The sequence below is a fragment of the Acanthopagrus latus genome, chromosome 6, assembly GCF_904848185.1.
Source record: "Acanthopagrus latus isolate v.2019 chromosome 6, fAcaLat1.1, whole genome shotgun sequence".
NCBI classification, from domain to species: Eukaryota; Metazoa; Chordata; class Actinopteri; order Spariformes; family Sparidae; genus Acanthopagrus; species Acanthopagrus latus.
Genome location: NC_051044.1, coordinates 19145359 through 19165934, shown reverse-complemented (window position 1 = coordinate 19165934; position 20576 = coordinate 19145359). Strand labels below are relative to the sequence as shown.

Here is a 20576-nt window from a genome sequence, read left to right as displayed (position 1 = left end):
TGTCTGCCTCCACCCTTCTGTCTTTGTCTGCCGGTGGAGCCTTTTACAGTAACTCTGCTCCTTAGCGTTGTTTGCGAACAGACAGGAGACAGCACCCTGGGGCCAAAGACAATTTGTTCCAGGCCTGTCTTTACCACACACGCACAAACACACACCTCTCGACTAAATACAGCTCCGCTATCGGGTATTTTTGGTTCAAATACAGCTTTAAGGTGCTGTCAGTAGCCATGTCTGACTCACAAATAGAAATATTCACTTTCAAAGGGACTCTGTTTGTTTAATCCACACACAGAGGAGTGTATGAAACATAAGCCACTGTCGTGACCTGTTAAGTCACTTGTCATTAGAAAAAATAATAAAGGACAATCAAAGAGAAGAATCAATTAATGCATTGACGCAGTCAGTTTCCTAGAGAATTCTCGGTATGAAATTCACCTTAAAAGCAGTGAACGTGTTACATAACATGTGAAGACTAATGGAATGCAGCTTTATAAGATGGTGCATCAGCTTTACAGTATAATAGACCTGCCCTTGTCTGGTGAATTTAGCCAGTGAGGGAGGCTGGTGTTCCTCTGTTTGGGCGACATGGCGTCTGGGCGGAATGTACACTGTAACCTGATGCTTCACCCCTCCGGTTCGCCTTCCTTCCCACCACGTCCCTCTCCCTCTCTCTGTTTTTCCACCCTCACATCGCAGTGTGCCGCTGGGTCCTACGCTCCCACCTAGTTGCAGTGGACATTTGCCCAAATGACTCAGATCTGACTAGACGGTCATGGCACAGATTACTGACACCAGAGAAGTATTCATGCAAAAATGCCGTGACCTCATCTCCTTCGTGTTTTCAGAAAGCACACACATATTAAAGCCATGAATCTCTTTCAAGAAGAAGACAAACGCAGTAGCAGATTCAGATGTGAGCAAGCTTTATATCCAACTGGATGTGTGCGTATCTCTCACAGCTCAATTCACTTTATGTTGCTAAAATGCATGCAGCAGCCACTGATCTTAATAATTGTGAGCTATGACATGAAGAAGACAGACATTATAAGGGAAGCTTCCTCGCTGCAGACATTAATGATTCATCATCCATTGCCAAATAGCCAGATGACCTTTTATATATAAGCTTGATTTAACATTTAACCCCTTCAAGTCCTGCTGAAATGTAACATTTATTTTAGCTACATCTCTTTGGTTCTCAGAGAACAAATGTGGAGACATTTTCAAAGTCAATCTGTTGTTTGACACACTTCAGCAAACGGTTTAAAATGTCCAAACATTTGTAGAAAACATACGTGAGGGGCTCAATGGTTCAAACATATGAAGGAAGTTTCTCTGAACTTACATCAGGCATAAATTAAGTGAAACCTACTTGCACAATGACGCTGGTTTCACTCATGAGAAGTTTCAGGAATGATGTCTTTGCACTGAGATTAAGTTCAGAAAGCACTTTTTGGACAATCCTGTACTACACACACACACACACACGAGCGCGCAGACAAATGAGACAAATTTTTAAGCCGCTTTCTTCCCTTTTACAGACAGTTCCTTCGAGACATATTTCTAAATTTAGTCTGACAGGAAGAAACCTTTGCAGAGAACAGACACATGTTTGGTCTCAACAAGCTCAGTAGACAAATATGTGTCATTACTGTTTTTGATGTGTCATTACTTAATGTTTATTCTTCCTTATTTTCGTAGCAATTCAGTATTCAAACTAGAATGTCACTCAGTAGAGTGTGAACTACCTCCACTAAGGCCAAACAGTCCTCTTTTAATTCAATCAAGTCTAATCCAATATCAAATGAACATTTTTGTGTAATCCTGCTGACAAACCAACCTACAAACAAACAAACTGACACAGGGAAAAACATAACCACCTTGGTGGAGGAAAGTTTCTATACAAATGGTTTAAAATAATAAAATTGTCAAAACCACAATAACCAATATGAATGCTTATCAAATTAAAATTTGGTCCAAATGACAGGTCACTGCTTTACAAATGATAATGACTGCAATTTAACTTTAACAATTTAAATTTGCTAATTTGCTCTCAGCAAAATCTCCCATCTGAGCTTCTCCATCCCTGGTTTCATCCCGTCCTCTGTTGCTGAAGTTAGAAATGTAGGTATCACCTTAGACTCCACCCTCTGCTTTGACTCACATACCAAAAACATCTATCTCACTTTGTCACAGAAACACTCATTCATGCCTTTGTTACATGTAGATGCAACCGCCTTCTCCTCGGTTTACCCACTCACAGATTAAAAAAACTTCAGTATGTCCAAAACTCAGCCGCCAGAGTATTCACTCACACCCGGTCCTGGGAACACTTCACCCCCACCCTTCAGCACCTGTACTGGCTCCCAGTCCAACATCGCATCTCTTGTAAAGCCTGGCGCCTCCCTACCTATGCTGTCTTCTTCACCCCTACAGAGACTTCAGTGTGGCTGGCCCCACTCTGTGGACTGCTGTCCCCCACAGTTTGCACCAATGCACATCTATAACTACTTTTAAATCACAACTGAAGACTCACATTTTAAAATTTGCTTTCCCTGATGTTTAGTATTGCTTTTATTATTTGTTTTATGTATGCTTTATTTGTATACTTAATTTTCTTGTTGGACTGCTGTTTTCTTTTGTTTCTGTAAAGTGTCCTTGGGTGACCTGAAATGAAATGTATTATTATTATTATTATTGTTGTTGTTGTTGTTGTTGTTGTTGTTGTTGTTGTTGTTGTTGTTGTTGTTGTTGTTATTATTATTATTATTATTATTATTATTACTACAAAAGATCAAAACTTGCAATTTAACTTAAACCATTTAAATTAGCTAATTTTATCTTTGATCCCTTGGAATACTTAGGTCAGAGGGGCTGTCTGGTAGTAGTAGTAGTGTTGTTGTGGCTTATATAAATTGTCTTGAGTAATAAAACACAATTAGAGTTGCCACAGTAGTCAACTGAAATATAATTTATTGCCATCAACTTTGATAATCAAGCAAATTTCCATTGTTGTCTGGTTCCTGCTTCTTAAATGTGAGGATTTGCGGATTTTCTTTGTCATTTAGTGAGTCATCAGGTTTTTGGCTGCTGAGCAAAAGAAGAAATCTGAAGATGTCACCTCGAGCTCTGTGAAACTGGGATTTTCTGTAATATTTTGGCACGTACAAAGACTAAACAATGAACAAATGAATAGTTAAAATAATCAGCAGATTCATCGATAACGAGAATCACCATTGGCTGCAGCCACAGACACAACAGTAAAAACGAATTATGATTTCTGTCTGTTGAGAACGGTGACAGTCACGCTGGCTCAGATTCTCCCGATCTGAAGCTTGTACCTACAGACTCAAAAAGTCTATTTGCACACCAAGTTTTCACTGCAAGCATGACAAAGTAAAACAAAAGCCACGTTTGGTGTTTTTACCTCACACAGATGCCAGCAGAGTTCTAAGGTCTGAAGGCAGTGACTGTGTGACCCTGTGCTTACCTCCAGCCCCTCTGCAGCGGAGCAGGGCTGCAGCCCACCACTGTGGAGGCCATAGGGACTTAAAAGACAGCTCTGACCCGTATATGTCTGACATTCTTTCCCAGCAGGCCATGCTACTCTTTTCCTTCTCATTTAAGTTTCCCCTTCAAGTGCAGCCCTCCTACCCACCCCTAAACCTCCATCCTCTCTCCACCGCCCCACAATGACTTCTCTGTCCATCCCCTGCTTTTACTGCCGACTCCCTGTGTTTCACATACCAACCGCAGATTTCGGATTTTCTTTGATTGTTCTGTGTGTGTGTGAGCAGTGTACCCTCACTCAAATATTAACACGATTATCAGATACGAGCCATGTAAATTTGCTTTGTGGATTAGGGAGGCTGCAGGGTCAGAGTGGTTAAAATGGAGAATGAAATGCACATTACTGAGGGAGGGGCTGTGGTGTTAGTATTAGCAAGTCTGGTTTTATTAGTTATGGCCAGTGCTTGCTCAGGGAGGCGTGTTGTTACTGTGAATGACCCGTGGAAATGACGTATGCATGACTAAAGTTCACAAATCGCATCTGTGACATCAGCACAGCCCTGACCTGCAGCAGCCAAAACCAGTTTGGGTGCTTTTTGTTTAACTGGGTATGTATGCGTGTGTGTGGTGTATGTGTGCGTGTGTGTGTGTGTGTGTGTGACGCCAACATGTAACAGAGGCTCGGCTGTTTGACTATGGGTGTTTAAGCCTTAGTTTGCGGCTGTTGAGCCAATTCAGCCACACAAAAAGTGGGAGGTTAGATCAGGACATGAGGAGGCAACAGGCTGTACCCTTCTCTGGCCCCTTCTCTCCTTCTTTCCCCCCCATTTGTTCCTTCTTAAGCCTACTTCCCTCTAAGGCTCGACCATTTGCCTGACAATTTTTTGGGTTCCTGTGATTGTCAAGGCTTGATCGAACTGACCATAGCTGTGGTAGCTCGGCACCCTTATTCGCAAACCACTTTTCCTTCCTTCCTGCCTAAACAATCCTTTTTTTCTGAACGTCAAATGGCCTTAAACAATTTAATTGCATGTGTCCAACAGATGAAGAGCATCACTCCAGACAGAGCAGATGTTATCTGGACTCTGTCTTTAATGTAGCATCAAAGATAACCATCTAAAGAAGACGTGTTCCAGTTAAGGTGGACTGGAATGTTCTGCCAGCTACAGTCAGACTGTAGTCTGATTGAATAACAACTGACAGAGAGTAATATTTTACCTTTGGCCTATATACCTGCATAATTTACATCATTAAAATGTTGTGAAATTCTTGAATTTGTAGTCGACTGTTTGGGGGCTGATTATAGGAATAGTTGAACATATCAAACTAAGCAGCCAAAACATGATTAGCTCAGTTTAGCTTAATTTAGCTAGCCAAAAGAATGGAAGCAGAGGCAACTGTTAGCCCGGTGCGCTCTTTATTAATTCTGCCTTCTGACATTTCTAATGTCATTCATCAGCTTATTGAGTTTGCGACTGTACTGCAACACAAACATCATTTGTGGTTTTATTTTGTCAAATAATACCCGTGAGCTGTTTGGGGTCTGTCAAGAAATTGTTGGAGCAAGTAAAACTCCAATAAATCATGAATTTCCCATTTCACGTTTCTGTGTCAGGTTGTCCGATATCCAGTAATTACTTCAACTCTGACATATTTAATAGAATAAAATAGGCTACAATCAAATTTGCACACTCTTCTATTTGAAAAAATTAGAAAAACTGACAACTGTTGGTTGAGCTGCATTGTGGGGACCGTTTTCAGCCACCACTCTGACTTTTAAAGTTACATAGTTAAACAGGGTGGTCCAAATCATCTGAAGTTCCAGTGCTTATTTTATGTACTGTGTTGCTTTGATATCTACACATCAATGATGTCTCAGCTGTCTGTGGCCCAACAGGTAAATTAGCTCTCCAATCTAACATTTGTTAAAGCATCAAGCATGCATTCTCGATGAAATAGATGTAAACACTTTGAAATAAGACAACTAAATGTTATGTGTGTGAGAACGTGAAGCAGGGTTTTTCCTAGCCAGAAGCGATTATGAGCAAACATCGTGACTGGCTCTGTAGGCTAGCCTATGCGATGAATGAAGCAAATTTTTAAAATCGTTGCCTCATTCTGATTAAGCATGCTCTCAGATTCAATGGGATAACCTGCCTTATCAGCAAAACGGCAAACAGAGATGAGTGAGAGAGATAAAATATGGCCAAACAAGCAAACCGTAACAAGTATGTTCTGATATCAAGCAGGTCTAATGACAATGACGACGATGACTCTGAGATACAGTCTAAAGTCACGGACGCAGCTGATGCTGCGCAAAAGAAATGATTATCTCATTCTTTATATAACCTGCTGATCAATTGTTCCAAAAACACAGATAATGTTTCTCCGGAATTTCTCCCATTTCTCCGGGACATTGAAATCTTCCAGGACACTTGGACCAGCACCAATTTCTTTTAAATGAAAACCCTGTTCTGTATGTGAACGGATTAAACAAACAAGATAAAACACGATATCCATTTTGTTATCTGACTCTCTGCAAGAACGCGAACAGGCATATTTCTGGAAAAAAATGTCCCACTATTCCTTTGAAAAAAAAGAGAGAGATTCCTGAAGTGGAAGTATTGAGTTTTTGAGTTTGCATCAGAAAAAAGGTTGTAAATCACTCACGGCTGGCAGAGCTTGACCAGGTCTTGATCCGTGGTCCCCGGATGAAGGCCGCGGATGTACAGGTTAGTTTTACTCAGCTGTTCCCCTCCCCCACCGCTGCTGTTGCTACTACTGTTGGTGTTGGGACTGGGGGGCGCCATCTGGTGGCCGGAGGACACATAGGCCTGCTGGGATAAGAAAGAAACATCAACATTAGCTAACTGCGTTAACAGAGCTGCAACAATTAGTCTACTCATCGACAAGACGAGCCAAACACAATTAACTCCCAAGCATTTTGATAACTCATTTCTAGTTTGTAGTTTGTTTTGTTTTTTTTTTAATAAAAATGTCAATTACTTTCTGGTTTGAGCTGCTTAAATGTAAGAATTTTCTTTGCCATCTATGTAAAAAAAATAAATAATAAGTATAAATCTAAGTGGACAAACAGTCATTGGCTTTTGGACTGTTAGTTGAACAAAAGGAGATTTTGAGGATGTCACTTTGCGATTTGGGAAATTGTGCTGAGTATTTTTCACAATTTCTTTTTACATACTATAGACTTAACAATTAGCTGATTAATCGTGAAAACATCATCAGTTGCAGCATTGACACACAACAGATGACACTGCCAAAATGCTGAAAAGTTTCAAACACCCGAAAAACACTGGACAGGTACACTGGTTTTAGTGACTGCTCAGTCACAAGAGTGTGAAAAACTCAAAGGAGATGTTGAGGGTAATCCTGCAGGAGACAGATGATTATGTAGGAGCTGCGAAAAATGATATCTTACAGGCCTCACGTCAACACTCAACAATACTGCTTTCTGAGGGGAATGCGGGGCCTCTTGGCTGCCTTGTCCATATAGGGAAAAGGGGCCTCTTATGCTTTCTCCATGTTGGGTAACTTACTTTTTTTACTTTTGGAGCCACAAAAAAACTCATGTGGTGCATTTCAAAACCAAAGCTCCGAAGATCTAAAGTGAATGTTTAGTCAGTGCGATGATGCAGAATTAAATAATCAAACAGTGTTTACCATCTATACTCCAGCTCTTCCTCTCTTTAGACGCTCGCTCATAAATGCGTACATTTCTAAATGAATCTCGGCCATCTCTGCAAGCTTGCCTTTCAATCCGTCCTGAAGTCCGTCTTTGAGACGCACTTCTTGTCTAAAGCGGACATCTAGGGTTAACAGTTAACAAGATCCCGGGTGGGACGAGGCGAAAGCTGGGTTCAGCTCGGTCCACATTACAGTCAAAGTCCGTTTAAAAAAACAAAGCAGAAACAGGGAGAATTCAAAGAATGAGTAACAACAGCACAGCAGGAGCTCATTACTACATCACAACGCATGGTAACATACTCATGTTGTGCCCATCTGTAATGGATCTGACGTCCACCTCAACCACAACTCAGCTTACTTCTCAGTTTCTCATGTTGGCTTGTTTTGTGTCATTAATCTTCGCCGGTGAGCACTAGTCATAAACTACAGCAGTCAACTCGTTGATGACTCACCACCGGGAACATGAAAGACCATTGCACAACAACCAGTGCATCATCTCACTGTGGGATTGTGGCCCTCCCTGGAGAAATCAAACAAAGGATTGTGTAACCATCCAGTGGAATATTTTTATTGGGATAAATGCGGTTTCATTATCACTTTTGCCTGTCAAGAAAAACATAAAAAACAGACATCTCTCTTTCTAGGAATAGATCCCCCTGGCTGGTTTCCAAAAAAGACTCAGGCAAAAAATAGCAACACTCAAGTGCCGACTAGGCCGTCCAGAACGGGGCAAATGTTGTGTGTCCGTTTTTGCTGTAACATAAATTACTTATACCACATTTATCCCACGGCCAAATGTTTTAACTCAGTGTTGCGCTTGAGGGAGTTAGAACAGATTCGCTTTCTGCCGGAGCTCAGAGCCGTGTGGCTGGGGGAGTCTTGTTTTGGGAGGCGACAAGAGGACAATGGGTTAATTCGAGGAGAGAGGAGAGGGTCACTGATCAGACTGCTGGTGTTTAGGAAAAGCCCAGCAGGAAGCAAACAGTCACACCAGGACCACCAGCAACACCGACCAATCCCGCTAATTAGGCACCATCCATAAGGCACGGAGCCCCTCTCAGACAGCCCCTCTGACCTCTGTTTTGCCAGCAGCACGGCAGCCGCTTCAACAACAGGCTCAGTTCTCTAAAGATAATCCTGTCTTCGTCTGCCGCTGAGGAAACCTGAAAAGTTTGCTTCATGTTGGGTGAGATGGAGACTTGACCTGCTCACAGTAAAACAAAGACAAGAGGCGGGCGTGTTCTTTCTTTTCATCTCCTTCATTCCAGGGATATTTACACAGTCCACGAGTCAAAAGGCGTTCGAGGCAGGAAGTACACACACACACACACAGGCCTGAACCTCACATTCAAGACATTTCCAATTACGCTCCTGGTCATGTTTAGCCATATTTAAGCATTAATCATTCATATCTAATATCATCATTAATATTAAGTATGTAATTTATATTTGGGGTTTTTGTCTGTATTTGCTGTATTCAAATCTTGCATCTTTAACGATTAGTCTACTTGGACGACGTCAAGTTTATGTTCTTGTTCTTGCTTGAAACGGGAGAAATCAAGATGGAAATTTTGCAATTAAACAAACAAATACAGCACAAGCCTGAATGTACAGCACGGATTTATTCATCTCGTTACAGTGTTGTTCATGATGAAAACCTTTTTTGGTTGCAGCTAATCTGTGAATGAAGGAACTGGACAGCAGAGGAGTACAATCTCATTCACAGTCTTAAACAGAGTGCCAAGCCCCAAATCAAGCTCCAGACTGCAAATCACCGCAACAAAACCCCTTAAATCAGCAGTCTGCAACCATTACAATACACACACACACACACACACACACACAGGTGATGTGTACACCGACATAGCATGCTTGATTGTAAAAAACCTTTAAGAGCTGCATGAGATCTTTAATTATTTTGGACCCTTACTGTGGAAACTTTCCCACTACATCTCATTTCTTAGTAATTGGAGAACAAATGCTCAGATATGCACATAACACTCTCACACACAATTGCTGGTGCCTTCATTACACTGTACATCTACAAAACCACTTTAAACTTTTAAGTCTTAGATTCAAATTCTATATGGTTCAGTTTACACTCATTCTGTCCACAAATGATCACGCATGATGATTTGTAACCTTCTGCCAAAGAAGTGGGTCGCAGCAGGATTTAAAATATCATCAATATAATCATCACAAACTGAACTCGTTATATTTCAAGTGTAATTCCTCGTCCTTATGCGCTTGATGTGTACGTGAAAAATCTGGGAAAAATGGTGGAGCCAAGGTGATGTCTCTCCAAGAGATTCAAGCTACAGTGGCATAAAGATAGAGAGCGAGACAATGGCTCTGATAAATGCTCCAGACAACTTTTAGAAGTAAGAAAAACCTGAACTGTTCCATTAATTGTATGTTCTAATGACAGTTAATTAAGGACTTCCTAATCTTGATAAATAGTACAGGCATCACATTCAGGTATTTCCTACCACTGACGTGACCCTCAGGCCAATGAAATGTGATCCTCAGAAAGCAATAAATGTGTTTTTGATGAGACTTCATAACAACACGCAAAGCTCCCAACAGAAACAGTTCCATGCTTAAATTCTAAATGTATTGTATGTAATGTGTAAAATCACTGCTGATCCATCTGGGACGCCTGAGCAGTGTTGAAAAAATTCTGATGACTTGTTTCAGTGTGGCATTTGTCCTCCTTTGCAGAGCAGCTCTAAACTCATAACAAATAGCCCAAAAATATCACAGGATATTTTTAGAGCGAAACCAAAGATAAAAATCAAGACCATCCTATAAATAAAACAATTTCCTCCACCTTGATGTAAACTTACATCGATAGTCTGAAGCTGGCAGGAAGTGTCTCTCTCGAACACTGCACGCTGTTGACGGACTTTAATCTCTCAAAACATCAGAAATGTACATTTTCATTTTATGCTGAAATTAAAATAATGAGAAAACCATGCAGATGTCCGGCCCTCTTTTTAGTGTCCCTCCACTGCTGTTTTTATCTCCGTCTCTGCCTGTGGGGCTTCTCCAGTCGACCCCAGTTTGACCCACAGAATTCCACGGATTTCCTGGCTGTTGGGGGTCCGCCCGCCTTCCCGTGACTTTCCTGCCTGCCTGATCCCCACCAGAGAGCCTGTCTTCTCCTCAGGCAGGAAAGAGACATGACTGTCTGACCGACTTACATGCTTACACACAGATTTATAGCCCGGCTGAATGAGGACGCAGCTTCCAGCTTGTATAGAGTTACGCTGCAGAGATTCCGCTCTGCACCAGCTCCACTTCAGCAACAACGAGGACAACAAGAGATATCTTCTGTTTACTTACTGCAACTCTGAGGCATCAACAAACATCTTGGAGGATATTTGATTTTAAATCATTTCCTGTTTTGCCAATGTTAGTCTGCAACTATAAATCCATTTATCGATTAGAGAGTTAATAGAAAATTAAATGGCAATCATTTTGTTAATAGATTCATTGTTTTAGTCATTTTTCTAGGAAAAATAACAAATACTTGACAGTTCTAGCTTCTGAAATGTGAGGATTAGCTGGTCATTTATGATAGTCAATTAAGAATCTTTGGGTTTTGGACTATTGGTTGGACAACAGAAGCAGCTTGAAGAGATCATTTTGGTAGTTTTTCACATTTCATTGACTGCGCAATTTACCGATTCATTGTTAAAATAAACTGCAGATGGGCGCCGATTAGCTCAGTTGGAAGAGTGGGCGTCCCAAGTGCAGAGGCTCTGTCCTTTGTTGCGTATCACCTCTCTCACCCTGTTTCTTATCCATCTCTAAAGCTGTCCCATCAATAAATAAAGCCATGCAAAGGCCAAAAAATTTTAAATAAATAAATAAATAAAATAATCTGCACATTAAATTGCCACACTACACCAAACAAACAACAATGCCACACAAAGAAAGTTACGTAACCTTGATGAGAACATCAGATATCTATGGAAAAATATTAATCAGTCTTTATATATCAGCCGAGGGTTAGGTGAGGACTGCGTCTCGTAAAAGCGGTAGCTGCAGTATTGTGGCATGCAGGAAGTCCTCTGTCTGCTGCTGATCTTATCACACGGCCATTTGAAGGAAGAGCGCTGCATTCCAACCAGGTGACAGTGACATCAAACTCACGTCCAGACTCGCACCTGAACCCTCCTTCCTTTCTGTCTCTAACCCTCCTCCTTCCTCCGTCTACTCATACGCCCCTATTAATCACCAAACCGTCTCCACTCTTAACGTCGTCGATCACAACCTGACGCAAACGCGCATGCATGCGCGGCTTTCAAGCCGGGTCAGGTGGCTGGAGCTGGGGGAGCTTGGTAACGGATACCTGCAAACACTGGCCCTCAGCTCAGCCAGAGATCTAACAAAATGTGAGGCACACCGAGTGTCTGGCATCACTGCAGCACTTGGCGTCGGATTTCTGACAGCTGTGCTTTCTCCAAGGACTCTGTCTCCCTCTCTACCTGTTCACCTTGGCTGCTTCATGCGCTTGGCACTGAGGCTGGGGAGCAATCCAAAACATCTGACACATTAAACAAAGAGACGGATAAACATATACCTGGCGGAGGGCCAGAGGGACAAAGGTAGCTGTACAGGAGAGTTCAGTGAGGATAGACTAACTGCAGCAGAACACACAAAAGTAACACAGTTAACACCAATAACCTGTGAATATAATGTGCTGTCGAATTGTTGGAAATATGCATTTAAAAGCAAATTTGACGTGATTTCAGTGTTTTGCAGTCACCTCATTAATGCTGTAATTATTTCAGTTCTGAGTTTGAATTTCTGCTCCTAAATGACAAAGCGAGCATTTGAAAATATAACACATATGCATTTGGATTCATTCCCTACCTCCCAGACTTAGGCTGGTTTCAGCTCATGTCAGCGCGATATGTGAAAGTGCACTTGCACAGACTTGAATCCAGTCCGACAGACCGTTGCCACAGTAATAAATCATACTGAACATTTAGTTATTTTCTGATCAAAGTTACGCGGATGCTGCTGGGAAAAAACAGACACAATCAGGAGTTGTTTGGAAAAATCCCCTCGCTGATTCGATTGAAGGCCACTTGAGCCCGACATCTTTACTCGACTGATGACTTCTGAGACGGGACAATGGCTCGCTAACATTCAGACATATTTATGGAAACAAATATTGGTAATACTGTATTTAAACAGAAAAAGGAACAAGAGGGGATATATGTTGGCAGGTATTTTGCCAGCACTTATTTCAATTCACTTAATTTCCTCATGATGATTCTGTGTTTTATCAGGTGAAACTGAATAACAACTGTTACGCTACAGTTAAAGACAAAGGTAAAACAGAAACTAAGACGTGGCATTCAACTGCTGTTTCATGAAATTGAAACTGTATTATAGATTTACGGCAGGGACATCATGGTGGCGCATAACAGTGACATCACGTGTGTGTGTGACTGCTGATTAACAATAACTTCACATCTGTATTCACTGTCACTACATTATTTGTGTGATCCTGACAGGTCTTCCACACAGGGGAGGTCGGCAATGTTTCAGCTAAAGCTGTCTTCACAAATGAGAGTCTATTTTTCTTTCTCGAGTAACGTATAAATAAAATTAACCTCAGTGATAAAACGATGCATTAATAAATGCAATGTCATTGCTGTTCACTTACGCCTTTAAAATGCTCTTACCTCCGGTTTTCAGAGGCGAGTGAGAAGTCACTGCACACTCCAAATACACCCCTGTGATTGGACAGTTTAGCAGTGCACTATTTGTTTAATCAAAGCAGGCAAGCTAAAGAGAAATTGTCAATGTTGTACCCAATCAGATTTTACAAACTGTGGAGGTCAGCGGTTCTAGTTAAAATATGAATCCATTATCGTATGTAGTCATGATCTGGAGTAATCTGAAAGTACTCACGTTTTTATCTATCATTCATTATTAAGGGAACTTTTCGATGTTGTCTATTACTCTATTATATACTTCTAATACTATATTTCTATGTACTTTAATTTATACTATTATAACATAATGTAAAATAAAATATTTCTGGACTTTTGTTGTTGTTTGTCGTTTTGTTGGCCGGTTGCAAACGTAGAAAACCAAATCAATGTTAATAAGCCACATGATGAGACTGCTTTACCAGCCAGACTGTTGTTGAATGCTCCTGTTTATTCAAAGATCAGAGTGTGTGTGGCATTTTTTTTTTTCAACTCTATGTCACAGGGCCAAAATCTTTTCTTTCCTGAATGTCTTTTTTGTTTGTATGAGTAAGTTTTTTAACAAACGTCTGTTGTTTGGGAAAAAAATTTGGAAGTTTGTTGCACAGTTATTTTCAATTGAGAAAATAATATCAAATGAGAAAATAATAAAATAATATGTTTATGAAGGATGAAGAGACCGCGCTAAATTTTCTTGCGGCTCTGGATGAAGGGATGGATCCAGGACTTTTTTCTCACTTTGTTTAATACTGCCAGAAAGGGGGCGCTTTTTTGACATTACAGTTCATTTCTAAGGGATTATTGCAGAAATCAATTGTATTCAGGTGTCTGGTATCTTTGTGTGAGTAAAATTTGATGTGGATCCTAGATTTGGTGAGTGTAAATGTATGTTTACAGATAATGGATCAGGCTTGATTGACCTGAAGGTGACTGCTGGGTCATGGTGGAGGTATGCACTCTACTGAGTGGCATTCTGGTCTGGATATAAAACTGTCTTTATTGGTGTATGAGGTTTTGGTCAAATCATTCAGCCCTAGCACGAGGCAAGAATTAGGAAACAGTGTTGACGCGTGAAAACTTGTGGAAAGTGAAAGTGTGAAATCACTCATGGGAGACTTCACATGTGCTATTCTGTCTTGTCTGAGCCTTTTTTTTTTTTTTTAATGAACTCTGGAAATATGATGCTCTGGTTGATGTTTTTCTTCAATCAATATGCATATCTACTGGTGTTTTGATCCAGCAGAGCACCCAATTCCTTAAATCACAAAAGTTGACGACTGTTGAAAGGAACTCCCGCCAAGAAGAGAACAAAAATCTGATTGACAAGAACCCAAACAAGCCACTCGACGAGGCACTGAGAGAGGTCGCTTGATACCTTAAGGAGGCGACAAGCCGCCTCCTGTTATTTTTCCATCCAGGAAGCTTTACACGGAAACCTACCAAATTTGATTTGAGGACATTAATTCTATTTATTTGAGGGAGGAAATGAGGTGCTGAGTCAGGGGAGGAGCAGCTGGCTTAAAGCACAACAGAAACCAAACACCTCCGAGACGTTGGGCTCGACGATCACCGCACGACACACAAAGAGCGCCTTTCTCACCCCTCTGCATGTTTATTTTGCGATTAGACTTTTATTTTGTGTACCCGCGCATCTCAGGTATGACAGGAGAGATAAAGAGAATGAGGAGGAGGTGCAGGTGGGAGGAGGAAAACGGCAGGAATCCCAACACAGGAACTTGACACTGCCGTGAACTTTTGCCCCACTGAATAAAGACGCTTGGGACCAATGAAACAACAGAAGGACAAGACTACAAAGACTACCTCTTTAATTATATCACGCTACATTTTTATGAAGTCGATGTTCCAAATTCATATAGTCAAATTAAAGGGCTTAACAGTATTTACAGCACCATCCATCCTATCCATTTTTTCTGTATATATTGTAGGTTTTTAAATCAAAGTTCTGGCGCTGTGACACTCGATTTCCATGTCATCTGCCGAGGATCAATAAAGTTTATCTTACTTTATAATACGTGTTCAGCTTTATCAGTTCATCTTTTTTTTTTTTTTAATCAGTCTATTCGAATGACGAATTATCAGACTAGAAAAAGCACAGTTTATAGTTCTTGGGGAGTTCTCCTGCATATGTAACAGAAAAGAAAGTGGTATAAAGCCTTTTGTGTCTCCAAAAGAAGCGGCATGTAATTGGATAAATTACTCCCAGTGATGTCACCCAGTGGCTAAGTTGCATTGTGGGTAATGTACATGAGAAAAGCGGATATCTCTGGTTCTGCTGCATTGATTTTGATTTTGGTTTAAACCGTCCACAATGTGTCCAACAGTGTAAAAGAAACCCGACCAGTGGACCGCTTTTCAAGACCTGCCACCAACATTACACATAATGGTAAATTGTGACAAATTATGACAGTCAAGCGAGTCATTCTGAAAGGTCTTAATGGCCCCAGCACACCCTGTGACGATGTCAGATACATATCCAGCATACAGTCACGATAGTTTCATCAATCTTCTCATCTAACTTTTTCTTTCATTTAAAAAAAAAAGATCAGTAACTCAGGCCTCATTCGTGACATAACCGACAATCAACGTCTTCATTTATTCTATTTTCTGACCATTACTTTCTTGATTATTCAACAAAGCTAAAAACACGCATCACAGTTCCGAAAATGCTTTGCTGGTAATCAGTCCAAAGCACAAAGCTGTATTCTCATATACCGTACAAGTAATCTTGACATTTCAAAAGCTCGATCTAGCAAAGCCTGGCCATAATGACGCTATTTTACGAATCTTATCCAAACACATCTAATCACTGCGTCTTCATCAAACACTCAATGGCCACTTTCTCCACACTATTATACACTTATTATCCATCTGGTCAGAGATTACAGGGATCAACAAAAACCACGAGTGCTGACACACAAGTCTTCTGTCCTGGATGCTCATCCAGTGAACTTCTTCTTTTTTTTTTCTTTTTTTTTTCAGAAAGTGACAGTCATCGTCTTCTATTGGTCCCTGGTGAGCTGAAAAGGGTTTGCTTTGACAGTTCTGGAAGCAACTGTTTGTCAAGCATTCTCCTCATCCTTAACAAAATGAGGTCCAACCTACTAATACATGCATATTCGGCACAGACGCAATGTGAGGCCAGTAGAATAAACTGCAAATTGGGTGAGCATGAGTGTGAGTGTAAAACAAACAATCCCCTGCTGTTTTCCTTAGGCAGACACTGGTGTTGACATCAGATGTGGGAGGATGAGCAGCCAGGCGGTGCCCGAGATCGCAGAAAGACAATATGTCAATATACATTTTCACAAAGCCGTTTAGAGATCAGGCGCACAGAGCAGCGCTGCGGGAGGAGCTGCTGTGGAATCACAAGCTAATATCTCCATGTATAATGAAAGAGCCTTTTACCATCACTACAGCCAGCATGGCCCGCAGAGAGATGACACATGACACATGCAACAACAACAAGAAATGGAAAAAAAAAAAAAAAGGATTTTAGGAAACAGACAGATCAGTGACCTTAATGATTGAGCTTTTAAGCATTTTTCTTTTCTAATTTGGGATCTTCAATATGTTTCCTGACGCTTTAAGATCTTTGTATTGTGTGCTGAGTATACATGTCTCACGTGCGGGTTACAAAAGGTGACAATGTCAACCACGAGAGCGCGATTCATAATTCTGGGAATGTAGTCATCATGGTCTGGTGGGATTTTTCGAGGGGTGGGGCATATTCCGCTTTCAGATGGGAAACGAGGAAAAGAGAAAAAAAAAAGAAAGAAAAAAAGAAGGGGGAAAAAAAAAACTTTGTAAACTTGAGGCGGCAGCGGAGACAACGACGAGCTGATTTTAGCAACAGATACGAAAGTCCGGAGCTGACGGGCGAGAGAGCGGGATTCATTTTGTTCCATGCCCCCACCACCACCACCACCACCCCGAGCTCTCTCTGCCTCTCACCCTACCCCCACTTCCACAAACACATCCAGCTATCCCGACACGGCACGGCACGGCACGGCACTGCACGGCAGCCCTCTCACTACTACAGCCCCGTAAAAGTTGCTCTCCCACAGTCGACTTCTCCAAAATGAGTGAGCGGAGCCGCGTCGACATCCTCACTGCGCCGCTACACACACTACCGAATAAAAAAGCAGCAGGCGGACAACATGACAGGACCGAGCGGCAGGAAAATCTCCCACCTACACACACACACACACACACACACACACACTTACACACTCACACACACGGCGGACCCGGCTGCTCCATAAGCCGTATTTCCACTCCACCAAGTCCCAACTTAAATCCAGAACGTTTCGCTTCTCAAGGACACTGCAGCTCACTGTCACAAGCCTCTGGGTTTACTGGTCGCGACGGACGCGGGCGCGCTGCCCTGCAGGGCGAACAACGAGGCGAGAATGAGAGAAAAGCCCGAAAGCCTTTACCTTTTTGCTGTTTCTGTTGTTGTAGCCGTTGTATGGGTTGATTCCTGCCCTTGGCGGTACGGAGAGCAGCATTTTTCTCGGCGCTATGTCCGGAGCGGCGAGCTCAGCCCAGGCTGCCAGCTGACGTCAGCAGCTGGGGAAGTGAGAGCCTGGAGTCCCGCTGCTTGACTGCGAGTGGTGCTGCTGCTGCGGCAGGACAGGGGCCCCCACCGCTGGCCCCCGGGCCACTTCAGGGGGCCCTCACACGGCTCCAAGGGGGGTCCGAGGAGAAGGGGGGGGGGGGGGGGGATTAGCTCGACTTCCCTCACCGCCCACTGTTATTTCTCCCACCCCGGAGGGGGGACGACTGTGTGGAAGAATAAGGTGGAGAGGAGCTTCTGAAAACTGTGACCGAGGACAAAACCCTCATAAAAAAAATCAGGTTATGGTGAACCATGTTTTTTTTTTGCCTGGGGTGGGGAGGTCTTAACTCACTCCTTGACCTCACTTCACTTCAACATCAAATCAAATAGTTCTTATTTATGCAGCCTAATATCACAATCTCATTGACTCCGTGGGTATTTTTACAAGCTGTACAGTGAAACGACACCGTCTGTCCTTAGACCTTCGATTTGAGTGAGGAAAAACTTCCCATGTTGAGAAAAAAAAAACAAAAAAACAAAAAAAACACGTATAACCTGGGGGGAAAAGATTGAAGAAACCTCAGGAAGCGCCAGGATGGACACAAATGCAATAGATGTCCCATGTACAGAACAGAACAACAAGTTGCACTGACAACATATCTGAGACAAATTATAGTATTTGAAAAAGTGTTTGGATCCAGGAGATGACTGTGATGCCCGACCCAGCTTCACCAGAGCTGGGCTTTAAATGCCATCTTAAAGGATAAGTTCATCCAGATATAAAAAGGATCTGCTCACCTTCATGCTGATGGGCAGTCAGGTGTATTTTTGTGGTCCACAACACATTTTCTAAGCTTCCCAACAAAACAGAGTTGCAGCATTCTCAGAGACACAACGTTTATCTAAAAAAAACCCAAATGCTAAAAGAACATGCCCCATCTAAAGTGGGTGCATGAGCTCTGTCTCAGGGCTCCCAAACACTTGGACTTTTCTAGACGAGCTATATAGAGCTATTTAATCTTTTTTTGTTTCTTGATAGATCTACTTCCGTCGTTCAGGAGAATGCTGGAGCACCATTTTGCTGCGAAGCCCCATAAATGTTTCATGGACTATAACTTGACCTGACTCTCCATCGACACGAGGCAATGACGGTGCTGGAATTTTTAATTTTGGGTGAACTTATCCTTTAAGACAGCAAAAACACCCATCACATCTTAACAAGTGTACGTATCTAATTTCTAGCCAAAGTCTAGTCTATTAATGAAGCACTTTAATGAGATATTAAAACACTTGTTTTTAGACAATTTTCACTTCTTCCAGATCTTACAAGTGAGAAACTTTGTGGCAACCTTTCTTCAGAGAAGAAATCCCTTTTAGTTTTATTTGCAAGCAAGCTTCTCAACAAAAACCTTAAACCACAGCCAATATATCTATGTGATAGGAAAGGATAAACTATCCTTGACATACTGTAATTGTTTACAGGGATAGCTTATTCAGAAACGGACTCAGGAGTTAGTGGACATGTTTTGAACTTTATTCAAACCAGCTGAGCTTGAGAAGGATCCCATAAAAAATAATGAAATTCACAGTAATAAAACAATCTGATGGTGAATTACTTCCTAAAGGTTTAAAACAACTATTAAAACTACAAATGAACAATTTAGTGTCATTGAACACTTTGTTCTGAGTCCTCCTCTTCAGTAATGTTGAACCTACTGTGCTAAAGATGCTGATGACAGCATTCAGACACATTTTCTGTGATAGTCAGAGTATAAAAATTCCACCACCTTTCAACCCAACCAGATCCGTGTTTATCCTCTTTGTTGTTGCCGCTGTCCTGATCTTTGCTTGCATAACCTTCCCTCTCTGTTTGTTTGTATTGATTGCTAAGCACTCTTTAAACCTCGTTGTAGATATGTGCTCTACAAACAATATCCCGCTCTGAGCGGGAATCGTGTGTGATTACAATTCACCTATAAATCTATATTATTAAAAGTTCAGACAGTTGGTTTAATTAAAGCTGCTCTTTATTGCATATGGAGCACTTCCAAATACGAAGATGACATCACCGATCTCTGCTTTCTCGTTTGACCCGTTCATGTCGTGCGGCTTTATCTGTGCTATAAAACCAGATTTATGAACGTTCCTCAGAATGCTTTAAATTCCCCTTTAATTGAATCTAATTTTGCCACAGAACTCGCTCTGGACTGCCAGTATCTACATCACAAAAATAGTCAGCGTATAGAATCTGCTCGTCGGCACCCTGCGGCTAAAACTCGGAAGAATCCAGAGATTTTGTTGCCTGAGTGATGCCAGATATGACCCAAATATGATGATATCCATCAGGAGACTCTCCCATCATGAGAATCTTAGATTCAGATGTTCAGAGATATGTTCATGTCATCCCAGATACTATAGAAATTAGGTCATTTATGGACCACATACATGACAAACATATAGATGTATCAGGTATCTTTGTATAACATAAGTCTCCATGAAGTATATTGAGTCCATATGTGACCTGATGTGCTGCATAGTAACAAAATTCAGACTGAGCATCAGAAACGGTTCTCATTAAATCTCTGAGGTATCCGATCATAACATTTCTGGATTTTGCCCCGTTTTTCGAGTAAATTGCTGCAAAGAAAGATATCACACATTATGTTTCTGAAATTAATGTCAATGAGAAAGCACCTTTATAATTGAAAAGATGAGATGAGTGTCCCAGACTTACTCAACCTTCACACTGGCTCAGAGAGGAGAAATAGCGTCATTATGTTACCAAGGCTCTCCCTAACCGTGACCACTTCTCTTTCTGTCATTACCTCATCAGTGCCTTTAAAATGACAATATAGCTCGCAGCAAAAGACACATGGAGCTCAATGTTTTGTGATCAGAGAGAGGTCTTTAAGTGTTGAGCCATTTTAGTCATGTGTGGAGAAAGCGTTGTGGAGACTAGGTCAACTCCTTGTTTGCGTCATGACTGCCGACCATGTGACAAGCCAACTGGCCTGCAGATGATGCAGCTGGTTGACATCTGTGATGTCTGTAAT

The 20576-nt window shown here is 41.6% G+C and overlaps 1 protein-coding gene across 1 annotated transcript; it reads right to left on the bottom strand.

The window, feature by feature from the left end:
• Positions 1-6173: 6173 nt before the first annotated feature.
• Positions 6174-17570, bottom strand: LOC119020672 (RNA-binding motif, single-stranded-interacting protein 2-like). The gene is made up of 2 exons (XM_037100169.1): positions 17402-17570; positions 6174-6341 (listed from the first exon to the last, which is right to left on the bottom strand). The coding sequence occupies exons 1-2, from the start codon at positions 17471-17473 to the stop codon at positions 6174-6176; spliced, it is 240 nt and encodes a 79-aa protein (XP_036956064.1). The 5' UTR covers positions 17474-17570.
• Positions 17571-20576: the final 3006 nt, after the last annotated feature.